Source organism: Xiphias gladius, chromosome 1 (assembly GCF_016859285.1).
Source record: "Xiphias gladius isolate SHS-SW01 ecotype Sanya breed wild chromosome 1, ASM1685928v1, whole genome shotgun sequence".
In the NCBI taxonomy this organism is placed as follows: domain Eukaryota; kingdom Metazoa; phylum Chordata; class Actinopteri; order Istiophoriformes; family Xiphiidae; genus Xiphias; species Xiphias gladius.
Window position 1 is genome coordinate 2,098,248 of NC_053400.1, and position 12,420 is coordinate 2,110,667.

The following is a 12,420-nucleotide window of genomic DNA, read 5'->3' on the forward strand; positions in this document are numbered from 1 at the left end:
TGGAGGCATGTCAGAAATGTTAATTCTGGTTGACCAGGCATAAATAACATTGTCAGAGGAATTAGAGTTTGTTCCTGTGCTCTAAGTTTCACTGACACGGCAAGAACTGTTTTGGTGGAGGGCCTGCGCCACCATTCAATAGGAAAAACAGTTTCCTGAATTGTATAATTTCATGATTTTGACTATTCATCCAGTGACACACAGGTTGAAGGGCACAATTTAAAAGCACTTTAAAAGTTCAGTTCTTTTGTTCTTGGACTTATTTTCCATAAATACTTCAGTGTGCTTCAATTTTCCTCTTACACAAGCACACACACACACACACACACACACACACACACACACACACACACACACACACACACACACACGCATACACAGCTCCAGTATGGGATTCCTTTCTTCTCTGGCAGCACAGGGTCTGGGGTGACATCACTGACCCAAAGGGAGCCAATTTTCCTATTTTTGGTGACACAGCCAGGAAAAGCCTGTCTCTTTCCATCTGTCCCACTATCTATCAGGAGAAAGGTCCGGGGGGGGGGTATCTCGGCTTGGTGGGGCTACATGCCTAAAACAGATGAGTGTATCACAGGACTGTGAGATGATGCAGCTGTTCAGTGGCCACAGAAGATGAAGTTGTGGATCTCTTTAGTGTTTCGGCAGCCCATTATTCAGCAGAGTGAGACCTGCAGCTAACTCTCTGGAGAATGCTCTCAATGGACCAACACTGTTTGACATGCAGTATACTGTAACTGAACACAAAGTACCAGAAATTACTCCACTAAAAAAACAATATTTCTTGACTTGACTTATTTTGAGTATGGATTGGATTATGCAAGACTGACTTGAGTTGACTTGAATTCAGGTAAATGTCTTGCCTTGAAATTGTAACTTATATAGTATTGTTTTTTTCTAGATACAAGTGACATGTTTGTTACTCATTCTCCAGTACACAAAGACTTATTTTAAGCGTTGAAGTTTACAATCAAAAACATGTTATTTAGTTTTAGTCTTTTAGCTTGCATTAAAGTATATTCTCAAAATCTTTTTGGAAAAAATATAATTTTTAATTATTCAACTTTTGCTTTTTGAAGAAGTTGCCCCCCCCCCCCCCCAAAACATTTTTTTCTCAATTTTTTAGTTTCTTTGGGGCAAACACATATCTGCTTTTTTTTCTTCATTAAAGTGAAATGAAATACACATTTTTCATTACACATCTTTTATTTACAAGAGCAATGTGTAAAACCTGAAAAATAAAACATTTTACATATATTATAAACATGAACAATTTTTAAATAAAACAAACAATTACCTAATAGTCGTATGAAAGAAACTAAAAAAAATCATATGACCTGCAGTTCAAACTTTGTAGAATCAGATCAAATCAAATAACAAAATCATCGCAAACTTGTGTTTCTGTATTTCTTTAGGACAGGAGTTACACCGCACCCAGTGATCAAAGTGAAGTTTGTCATTATCCACAACTGTTATGTGCTTAAATTTGGCTTTGCTGAATCATTATTTCCGATATTATCATTCACCCAGTATTTACTTGATTAGCTATACTATAGAATCACATCAGATTTTCCACACTGAGAAAAGTTTGTAATAGGAAGACTTTGTATTCCATGCCATTATTCTGCTTAGGGGGAAAAAAAAGAAGCAATACTAACTTTCTATAAATCAGGTAGAAAGTTATTACAGAGCCATCAGCCTATCTTTGGGGTAGTAATTTACATCATTGTGTTCTTTTTAAATTATATAACTATAACTGTAGCCATAAATGTGTGTGTGTGTGTGTGTGTGTGTGTGTGTGTGTGTGTGTGTGTGTGTGTGTGTGTGTGTGTGTGTGCACATGTGTGTGTGTGTGTGTGTGTGTGTGTGTGTGTGTGTGTGTGTATGTGGATATTAAACAAGTGTTTTAGTTGCCTAACCTTCACCAAACCATAATCACAGTCCATTTGCCATCACCATGATCTTTCCCAGAAAGATACAGATACAGAATAAAATTTCAATAAAAGAATTCCTTCCACTCTTATTGAGTGAAAATCACTTACTGTCATCTAAGCACATTAATGCTCATATCTTAAAGGCTTTAACTTTATGGGCATCATTGCAGTGAACATCAGTGTTTGAACACAGGACTGGACAGTAAGATTTGGACATACAATATCTGCTGTAACTCTGTGAACAGAGAAAATCTCTGTCAGCATGGCGCACTTTCACTTCATCCCACTGAGCCTTTAAGCTTTTTAAGCTCAAGCATTATCTAGAATATATTGTTGAGTATTTTTCACACCTGCTTGGTTAAGAGTTGTTACTTCAAACCTGGCAGAAGCTTCTCCTTTAGTTGGTTTTGTTGGTTTTCTGACAGCAATCAAACAGAGATCTTATTGAGAGGAAGCCCCAAACCAAGCTTGGAGTGAGAAGCTTGGAGTGAGAAACTGATCTGATCTGAAACTGTTCTTCTGTATACCAGATTTCTGACTTTTTTTAAATTAGGGTTCTGTGAAATAGTTCCTGTATTAAACCTAACAAAATCACTTTAGGTTTATTTACTAGAGTTGAGCAGTCACACCAGAATCAGAAAAACTCTTATTGATAAGCCAAGCATTTGGTGACTGTAGTAATTATGACTTTTTCTCAAACGAAGGCAAAGGAGGAATATGGGTAACATTATTAAGACAAAATCCACAGACCTCTGTCTGTGGAGGGTGGGGCGGATGAAATGGTCAACAAGACACTGGACTTTAAAACATTTTGTCCACTTTTTTTACTCTTCTCATTTTTGTATTTTTAGTACAGTAATTCTCCTGAAAGATATGAAATGTGTAAACTGGTCAGAGTATGCCTGGTGTGAAAGAATGTGAATATGTAATCTGACTGAAGTAAGTGACCTCTGCGCTGGTGTTTGTCCTTCTGTAGGCATCAAGAATGACCCGCTCAGATGAAGACAGGGACATTGGGTGGGATGCCTGGGGCCCCTGGAGTGACTGCTCTCGAACCTGTGGGGGAGGAGCCTCCTACTCTCTGCGCCGTTGCCTCAATGGAGGGTAAGCCTCATTTAACATCTAATAAGACACAATTGGACAGCATCTTTGAAATATGGAAATACTTTGTGGCAAAAATCTGATCATTGAAAATGCAATCAGGCATCTAGTATGTGATCCTTGTATGGAGCTGCTGCTCGTGCATGGGGTTGATGAGACTTTTTAATTACTTAGACTGCCAACTAGTCATAGCTGCAAATCTGCTCAACTCACATGTCACATTTTTCATACCAGAAAATATACAAGGGTGGGGTATCCTGTTGAATAGCGAGGATACCTGGTAAGCAGATTTTTCCAGTTCAATCAGTTCACCAGTAAAATCTGCCTTTGAAAGTACATCATGTTTTGAGTTGGTGGAGTATGCAGAGAGGGGTCTTGGTGACCATGAATATCCTGTGTATTTAGCTTACTGGTCCCAAACAAACACTTACTAATAGTTGGCACAGTAAGTAACAGCAGGAAGCTTAAGCAGAAGGTTTATTGAATATTTTGGTCACACATCAGTTCACATGCAGATGCTTTTCTTCACCTGACCCAGAGCCCAGAGCCCCCAGACTCACAGGGACCTCCAAAAGGCCCTGGTCTTTATTTGTTTTGGTTTTTTTACTATTATTATAAGAATTTGTACCACTAATATACAATATCAACATATGAAGGTCAGTAATTATTAATATGATGATACTGTGTTGAAAAATGTATCGTGCTCACATGGCTGTTTTTATTAAAAATTGCATGAATTAATTGACAGACAAAAAAATGGAGCCAGCCATTGGTGGTGCTGAAGGGAAAGTTGGGCGATCACCAAAATGATTATGATTCATCCTTTGGGGACCATGAATGTCTGGACAAAATTTGATTGTAATCCATCCAGTAGTTGCTGAGATATTTCAGTCTTGTCCAAAGTACTGGACTAATAAATGGACTGACATTGCAATCAATAGGGCCATGCCCCTAAATTTGGGCAATTAAACAAAATCAAAATATACATAAGAACATGCATCTGCTAAGGAAATTGTAAAAGATCATTCCTGTTTATTTAAACTTGGGTTTATTATTTATTTATTATTCGTAGTTTAGGCCATTATTTCTATGAAAACACTTATGAAAACACTGTACTGACCAAAGTAATTACTCAGATGTGGGAATTCAGCAAAGTCACTGAAAAGATGCTACACTGAACTGAATTGAGAAAGAGAGGGAAAGAAAGGACTGGAAACTCTTACAGAGTCCAGAGCATCCCTACGGGCCAGTGTGGATGGGATACTGGGAAGTCGGGGACATGGTGTCTGGGTTGGATGTACTGTGTATGTTCCTCATACTGATAAACACATCAAGTGCGTGGCTTTCAAATCTCTGCTGTTTTTAAAAGCCACAATCAGCCTGCCTGCTGTCATTGTCAGCCTTTCTCTTCTCAGCAATTTGTTGTGCAGTGTTGCCTGTTCAGGAAGTCATCACAGCCATTCTATTTCAGACTTTGCCCTGTGGCATCATTCTATAGCCGTCCGGCAATGCGTTTGACTCCATTAGTTCTGACTACAGCTCCGTCTCACTTTCTCACCCATGCAACTGCTGAAATTTCTCCCATTTTGAGCATCAAAGTTATGTGTCGAAACTTTTCTACTTCATACGTATAAACTAAAGATATAGTAAATACACACAGCAGAGCTAAAGCTTATTAAGTAGCACCTTGTGGTTATGAAGTGAAATGAGTAATACTAAAAGAGAGTTAAAAGAGGAGTAAATACACCCCGCAAACTGGCCTTTGGGTGTTTCTGGAGGTAGTTTTATGGTTGTGTTTTGTCATATTTGGGCCAGTGTTGCTCCACTGAATGTTTCCTGTGGAGGATAGGTTTTTCTAATATAGGGTGTAGAGTTACCAGTGCTGAGAGACAGATGTTCCAGGTGCTCATCCCACCTCATTTTCCAGCATATATACTGACTGCAATATAACCAGGTCACAATTTTGTTTCACTCAAAGCTCACTCACTATTGTAAGGTAGAAAATAGACTGAAAATAACAACTAATACTGTATACTCTTTATTTTAGTTTTAATTTAATCCCACTGAAAACATTTTTCAAATTTTAAATATTTTTTTGTAACATAAAAGGGCGTATGGGGTAATTAATCTAGTATATAGTATGGCCCTCACCCATGCAGTAACTAGCACACACAGACACAAAGACAAACAAACAGTGGTCTTTGAGGTTGGCTGGCTAGTTGGGAGAAGTTTTTTTAATGACTAGAGAGTGAATCTCCTAGTGCAGAGGAAGTCTGAACAAATCAGGACCCCTATTCATTTCCAGGCGCTGGGAGCTTTTATCAGGTTTACAGTGATCAAGGCCACACTCACCCTGTCTCACCCAACCCCTGCCACTCTGAGGATGTCTGAGGAAACATATATATATACAGACACACACACACAATGTGTCTGTTGGCCTCACAGGACAGTAGTATCTGGCTACAGTGAGAGCATCCAGCTTAATCTACAACATTCAACCCTTTACACACTCACTCACACAAACACAGACACGCTGGCTTTCTGTCTAGGCCTTGTGTTTCTTTTGGAGTGGAGTTTGTCTTTGCCCATTACTTTGCCTCCTCTGGTGCCAAACTGTGTCTTTCTCCAATGTAAGGGTCCATTAACTCCAACTAGTTCTGCCTGCCCTTATACAGTAACACTCAACAAGCAGGAAATACCTGTCTGTGACTAAAAGAATCGACACTGTCCGACTGTTAATTAAAAGAAGAGAACGTAGATTTTACAGGTAAATTGCTTCCAGGCACCATGTTAAATCATAACAGGCTATTGAATGAGGCTTTTATTATATTACGTTATTTTGATCTTTTTACAAAGCTCATTCAGGTCAACATTTGTTAATGGAACAACTAAACTTCAGAAGTGCTAGTCACTTTAGCTTTGGGGTGTAATATGTTGCTCTGTAATTTGTTGGAGTGCTTTACCTTTGAGTAGTTTTTGAACTAATAATTAATTTAACCCATTGCATCCAATTGCCACATTTTGTGTCAGAAGTCACACTCCTTCCTCTCAGAGTTGGCTTAAAGTTAAAGATAAAAGCTTTGTCTGTTTTTTCATTGAAAGCTCCTAAGAAGCTCACGTTTTCAAGTTTAAGTTCAAATTTAAGGTTTTTATTATGGCATGTTCCTGTGCAGTGTACACAGCAATGAGAGAGTGAAATTCTTAGGCCTAAGGCAGACTCCAACTTGTTACAGTCAAATAAAATAGACAATCAAGAGAATATGATTAGAATAATAAAAAAATAGAAGAATAAATAAACATGTTGACATCTATTGTACAAACTCAAGTGCAGTATTGATTTTAAAGGTGCTGAATTAAATTACTGAAGTTGACATGGAGTATATAACAGTACATGGTTGCTGCAAAATGTTGTAAACATGATTGACAAGGTTATAATTACAGGTGAAAAGTGACATTATAATGTTTATGCTAAACAAAGTTACAATGACACTGTTAATATTTATGCTGTACAAAAAATGGCATGTCTAGGTAACACATGCACTGACTAAAGCCTGAGAGAAAATCAAGCTTTTTGTACTTGGTTTTCATTTAACATTGAAAAAAGTGAGATGTACCTGTATACATCTCACTTATTGTGGTTTCATCATCTACTATATATTTAAATTGAAGTATGCTGAATGGTGCCACATAGTCTGTTGTGTTGTGCCACAGATGAGACTGTAGCAACTTTGCTTTTTCTTCTCCTCAGTCTTTGTCTTATTCTGCTTTGAACACTCTAGCAATCGCACTGATTGGTTGAAATTCTGGCACTAAAGTTGTAATCAGCACTTTTTATTTTGCCAGCTATAATTTCTTGTTGAACGATGTTGAAAGAGTAGAGGTAAGAGGTTGATGGGGCATGTCCCTGTTCCTTTGAAATACAAAAGAAATAATAATTGTAGATACAGTATAAATATATATATATATATATATATATATATATATATATATATATATATCAGAATATCATGTGGGGACATATCATGTGGGGACATCGTGCAAGCTCACTTTAGATCAGTACCCATACCTTAAAGCTGCTTTAAAGTAGCTTTAAAGCTGCTCTAGTCAAAAATTTTTAATGTAATGATGAACCCAAGTTGAGTGTTTTAGCATCTTTCAGCTCATTGTTATGGTTTTACAGTTTGCAACCATACTGTTTGGTTCACCCTCACTACTCTCATCTAACTCCTCATCTGCCTTCTGTTGCCCGCAAAAGTGAGCAACTGTTTTCAGAGAAAGAGCAAAAGTAAACCCCTGTTTCCATTTTAAAGATGTGATATAATATCTGATGCCAAAGGCCAGCTCCATCACAAGTGAGGAAACTCCATCTGCTGACTAAGACAATAAGATGCATTTAAAAGCTAGCAAAAAGCTAGCAAGAGAAGTGCAACATAAGATTAGTTATTTTTGTCATTTTTGAACGAAATTGAACATTCAAACCAGAACTTGTATAGAACAGTGATTCCTAACCAAGGGTACGTGTACTTCAGCTGGTACCGGAATGTGGAAAGATTTAAAAAAAAAATAAATAAAATGAAACTATGACTTGGTAGACAAAATATATCCTCATATTTCTGTTTATGAGGAAAGTAAACATAAAAACATGTGCTCTTCATTTATTGTCACAATAAATTAACTACTAAATATGTTAAAGGGGCATTCCAACAACTTTGTATTGCCCTTCAATAAAGACTTTTCAGAGACAGATTACAAAAGAATGGTCTAAATCGAAGCTGCAGTGGCTGAGATATCCAGACTTTTAGTGCAACCTCCAAAAACAGGTGATCCTACATATCCCATAATGCATAATGGGTAGTGTTTTTCATTAGACTTAACTTCTTTCAAATGAACAAGAAATGAATAACAAGCAGTTTAAAATTAGTTTAAACAAAGATATTTGGAACCTGATGGATGGTGTCCACTACTTGAGCTTATCTGACAAGAATTGTTGGTTGTGTGAAATGAAAAAGATTGTGAAACACTGGAAGAGAAAGTACATGCTGTACATCCCTGTATTGTAGCAGTTGTGTATAGAGAAAAACAAAACAAGCTCTTACAGTATTTTTCTAAAACTGTCGTAATTTTTTTCCTTTTTACAGTATGTGCCTGGCTCATTAGTTGCGCCTGTCTGAAAAAGCCATCAACAGACCTACACTGTTGTCATGTCAGTGTTGTGAGTTTAGTAGAAGGCTAATGGCCATCGCTGTAGACATTCCCAGTCCCGAAAACACAGTCCACCCACCTACGCACACAGATACACAGACTGGTGCACACCCACACACAAACAGTTTTTCCAACCATGGCTGAGTAGTTCATGAATTTCAATGGGAAACATCTATTAATTGGTTCATTAATATGGAGCCATGGCTTGCTGTTGTCTGTGCCTGGTTTAGCTTGGAGCTAGCTGAATGGCCACAGTTTCATTCTCAGCTCTCCATCTGCCCTGAATGGCAGATAAGACTAGACGTGCTTTACACTGACATAAATGAGCTGCTACCAGTTTAGTCTAATGTTATTGTAAACCAGCAGGAGAAATGTGCACTTTATGCCAGTTAACACAACACAGCAGATTGGATGTTATTATTGTTGCTAACAAGGTGGAACGGCTTTAACAGCGTGTCCATGCTGTCATGGGGAAAGGAACATTCTGCTATGGCACATTTCACACAGGGATCAGGTTCATTCTGACAGTGTGCGCGTGCATATCTTTAGGTTCAGTTTTGCTTGACATTTTGGGCTCTGCCGGGCTACTGGCTGGGTAATGTGTGCTGCAGGTGGAGTGAGCTGTAACCTTACAGGTGTGTGTGTGCGTGTGTGTGTGTGTGTGTGTTTGTCGCATACATGGGTACGTTACTACGTGTATGTGTTTCTGTATGTGTGTAGTCATCCATCATGTTACTTCTCCCTTTAGGAATTTACCTGCAGGTCGTATCCAGGGCAAACTGAGAGAAGCTCAGTAAAGTCCAAGGTGAAAATGTACGAAAAATAATAGAAAAAGGCTAAAAAGAGTAAGAACATACTGTACATAAAATGTACTGAGATGGAGAGAAGCATGACAAACAGTACAATACTAGACACTGGGTGAATAAAAAACATACAGCCTTACAAAAAATTTGGCACAACATGAATTCACACATAGGTACATGTAGTTTTTTATTCATAAAAAATAATCTCTCAAGTGTCGCTAAGTCACCAGTTGGTTTGCTGTAGTGCTGAAATTTTTTTTTTTCCTTTTTTTTTAACCTTGCTTTGCAGAAGCTGTGATGGCAAAAACATCCGCTACAGAACTTGCAGCAACATGGTGAGTCCGCTCTTTACTACTCATTGTTAATCTTAGTTGCTTCATGAATTTTAGATCATATGTGTTAACTTAAACTAAAAGACCATATGTGAAAGTAGTTGATTTTCCGCTGCAAATTTCATATTCACACCTGTATGTGCTTTAATGAGACTATCCTCACAAGACAAACAACAGAATCAGTCGTATCATCTGTATGTTTATGTTCAAGCAACAAGCAAATTATGACTCTAGTCCATTGGGAGCAAAGAAGGATATCCGGTGTCATTATTAAAGTCACAAAATCACTCATGAGTCATGAGCATTGAATCAGCTTTTCTTTGCTGTAATAATTCTTCCTGTTGTTACTGGCCAGGAGATTTATACAAAAAGGTTGTTATTGGAAAATATCCACTTGATTTTATTAACTCATACTGCAGCCTCATATTAGCTTCCGATAAACTTTTGCTCAGTCTGAGGACTGTAGATTTTGTCCTCCCATCACTTACATTGAAAGCATATTAAAAGGGAATAATTTAATGGTCTGTATGAACATGAGAAATGATGTTCATACAGTACGTATGTAATTGGGAACATAAGTTCAGTAGCCTATGAACATATTTTCTAGGAGACAGAGTTGAATAAAAAACTATTTGTTATTTTTTTGACTGCAAAAAGAGATGAGTAATGTGATTTCAGTTAGAATTTAATCAAACAATGTTTTTAGAGATCAATCTACGGAGCAATGATTCTTCTCTAGTGAGTCTGATCTCATCACCTCAGTTTCAGGAATCTCCCAGTTAAAAACTAATACTTTCCAATTTAATAATTAGAATAATTTGACCTCCAGTATTTGGACCAAGTAACTTGTGAAAATTAAGGTGTGTAGGCTAAGCCGGTCATGTCAGTTTCAGGAAATATAATTTGATCATTTTATAGCTGCTAGCTGTGAGCATTAATTAGACTGCCACTCAAAACACTTGTGTCTCTGTCTTCCCAATTTCAATTTTAATTTGAATTTTGGTTACATAAAATGTTGAAAGCTGAACTAAAATAGATTCAGTAAGAATGAGGATTCTATACTGGATTGAGATTTGATAAAATGCTCATTCATTTTGTCATGGTTCACAAAAGCTCCCCCAAATCATCACTTTTCTTCCCAGCTTAACATATAATGATTTGAAGCTGTGAAGAAGCTGTGAGGAAGTTCAGCAATCTAGGGATGCTATTTTGTGTCAAAAAATGTCTAGGGACTTCATCTTTAAGCTACTATTTCCTGTTGATCTGGTTACTCATAAGTGAAAATAATCTGAAACCAAGAACTCTGTAGAGAGTACAGAACTCAAATATTCTGTACTCTCAGCTATCTATGAGTATTTATTTTATTAATTCAGGTCATACCACGAGTATGTGATGCACTATATGTGTGCTAAGTAAGGAAGTAAAGGACACATCAATTCTTCTGCTATAATATTCTTTTTTAATGTTATAAATTAAGTGAATAATCCCTCCACCAGTCCATGACAGTAATATCAACAGTCATCATTTGATCCGTGAAAGACCAACAACTACAAACACCCCTGGGATGGCATCTGTACAGTAGGACTGCATTTTCCCAAACCACAGAAACACATACAGCCCGATGAAACGCCCTTCTTACCATTTTAATCAGAGGAAGACAAATCCTATTGCTCTTCTTCTCTAGTGTATTGGTTTACTCTGGATTCTTTGTAAAGCTTCAATCACATCCAGTGGGAAATGTTCCAAGCATTATATTTATCCCATCTCCCCCCTTCAAACATGGAGGCTAAGTCTGTCTGAACCGAAGGATCTGTTTAGAGGGCTCCACATAGGTTTCTGAAAGTAGTAGACTGGGAGACTATGACTGAGTGAAGCTGACGTGTCATTCTGGATGTGTCCAGTTCTCAGTCAGGGAGAAGAGGACAGATTTATTGGCTGCCAAAAGTCTGTCAGTTGTCACCCAGAGGGACAAGCATCTCTTATTGATCTGAGACAGCTTTCAGTCCCAAGAAGCATGCAGGTGTTGAGCTGTTGATAGTTTTTCTGCAGCATTACCTCCTCCTTCATGATCAGACAGTCTGGATTTTTCCTATAGTCCTGTATGAACCACACAAACAAATATGGAATCCATTATTTTACTAACAACTTTAAAATGTGTTTGAATTGTCGGGCATTTACATTTCTGACTATGCAACTTGGTCTGACCACTTGTATTCCCATGTATCCTGGACAACCTGGGAGCTCTTTATTCATATTTTTAGTCGAACAAACTGATTAATTGGCCATGATGATATACAGTATAATTTGAAAAAATAGCTCAGTACAAATGTATTGCAATTAGCGTATATGTCAGCCAATACAGGTACACAAATGTCGAAATAAACTTCCATGCAGAGTTTTCAGTACACTCAGATAGACTGATGGTATGTTATCCTTATTATATTGACTCATTATATTGATGACAGAAGAAGGTTGCACTCAATGACAAGAAGTCACTTTAAAGTATATGCAGAAGACAGCAAGACCAAACATTTTTGGTGGTCCAGGTTTCACCAGTGTAACAAGCGTGCAGTACAGAAGTAATTTATAAAACACAGGTGAATCGCTGTACAGACCAGAACTTGATCACAATTCTTTAATAACCAAATTTAAGGGGTCAAAATTTTTTCTTTTGTTATTGTTTATGCTTAAAAGTGAAATTAGACAATAAACCGTCTTCAAACCATATAAACAATACCGGTGTCATTCTCAAAACTTCAGAATCACTCAAGCTCTAATTTCCATTTATGGAAAGGTTCTGGAAAATGCCATAAAGACCAAACTCTCCTTAAAAACAACAAGTTCAACTGAGAGAAAGTTTACATTGTGAGACAAACCTATGATGAGGTTGTTGAAATTAAATGTATGTAGCCATCACCAGCTGAAACAAGCATTCTGTTCCGAGATGAGATTAAGAATGCTTGTTTGCTGAAAAAAAAATGGCTGCTCCTGCTTGAAACAAGGTCGATGAAAGTGCAGGCAAACGCACACTGG

At 37.5% G+C, this 12,420-nt stretch overlaps 1 protein-coding gene across 2 annotated transcripts in view; it reads left to right on the forward strand.

Moving 5' to 3' along the window:
* The window catches only part of LOC120791725 (ADAMTS-like protein 3), a 174,481-nt gene that overhangs the window by 104,016 nt on the left and 58,045 nt on the right, over positions 1-12,420 (forward strand). For both annotated transcript variants that reach the window (XM_040130335.1, XM_040130344.1), the window contains exons 4-5: positions 2,926-3,053; positions 9,345-9,390. In XM_040130335.1, the coding sequence (XP_039986269.1) occupies positions 2,926-3,053; positions 9,345-9,390 (174 nt within the window). The remainder of the gene's footprint in view (positions 1-2,925; positions 3,054-9,344; positions 9,391-12,420) is intronic.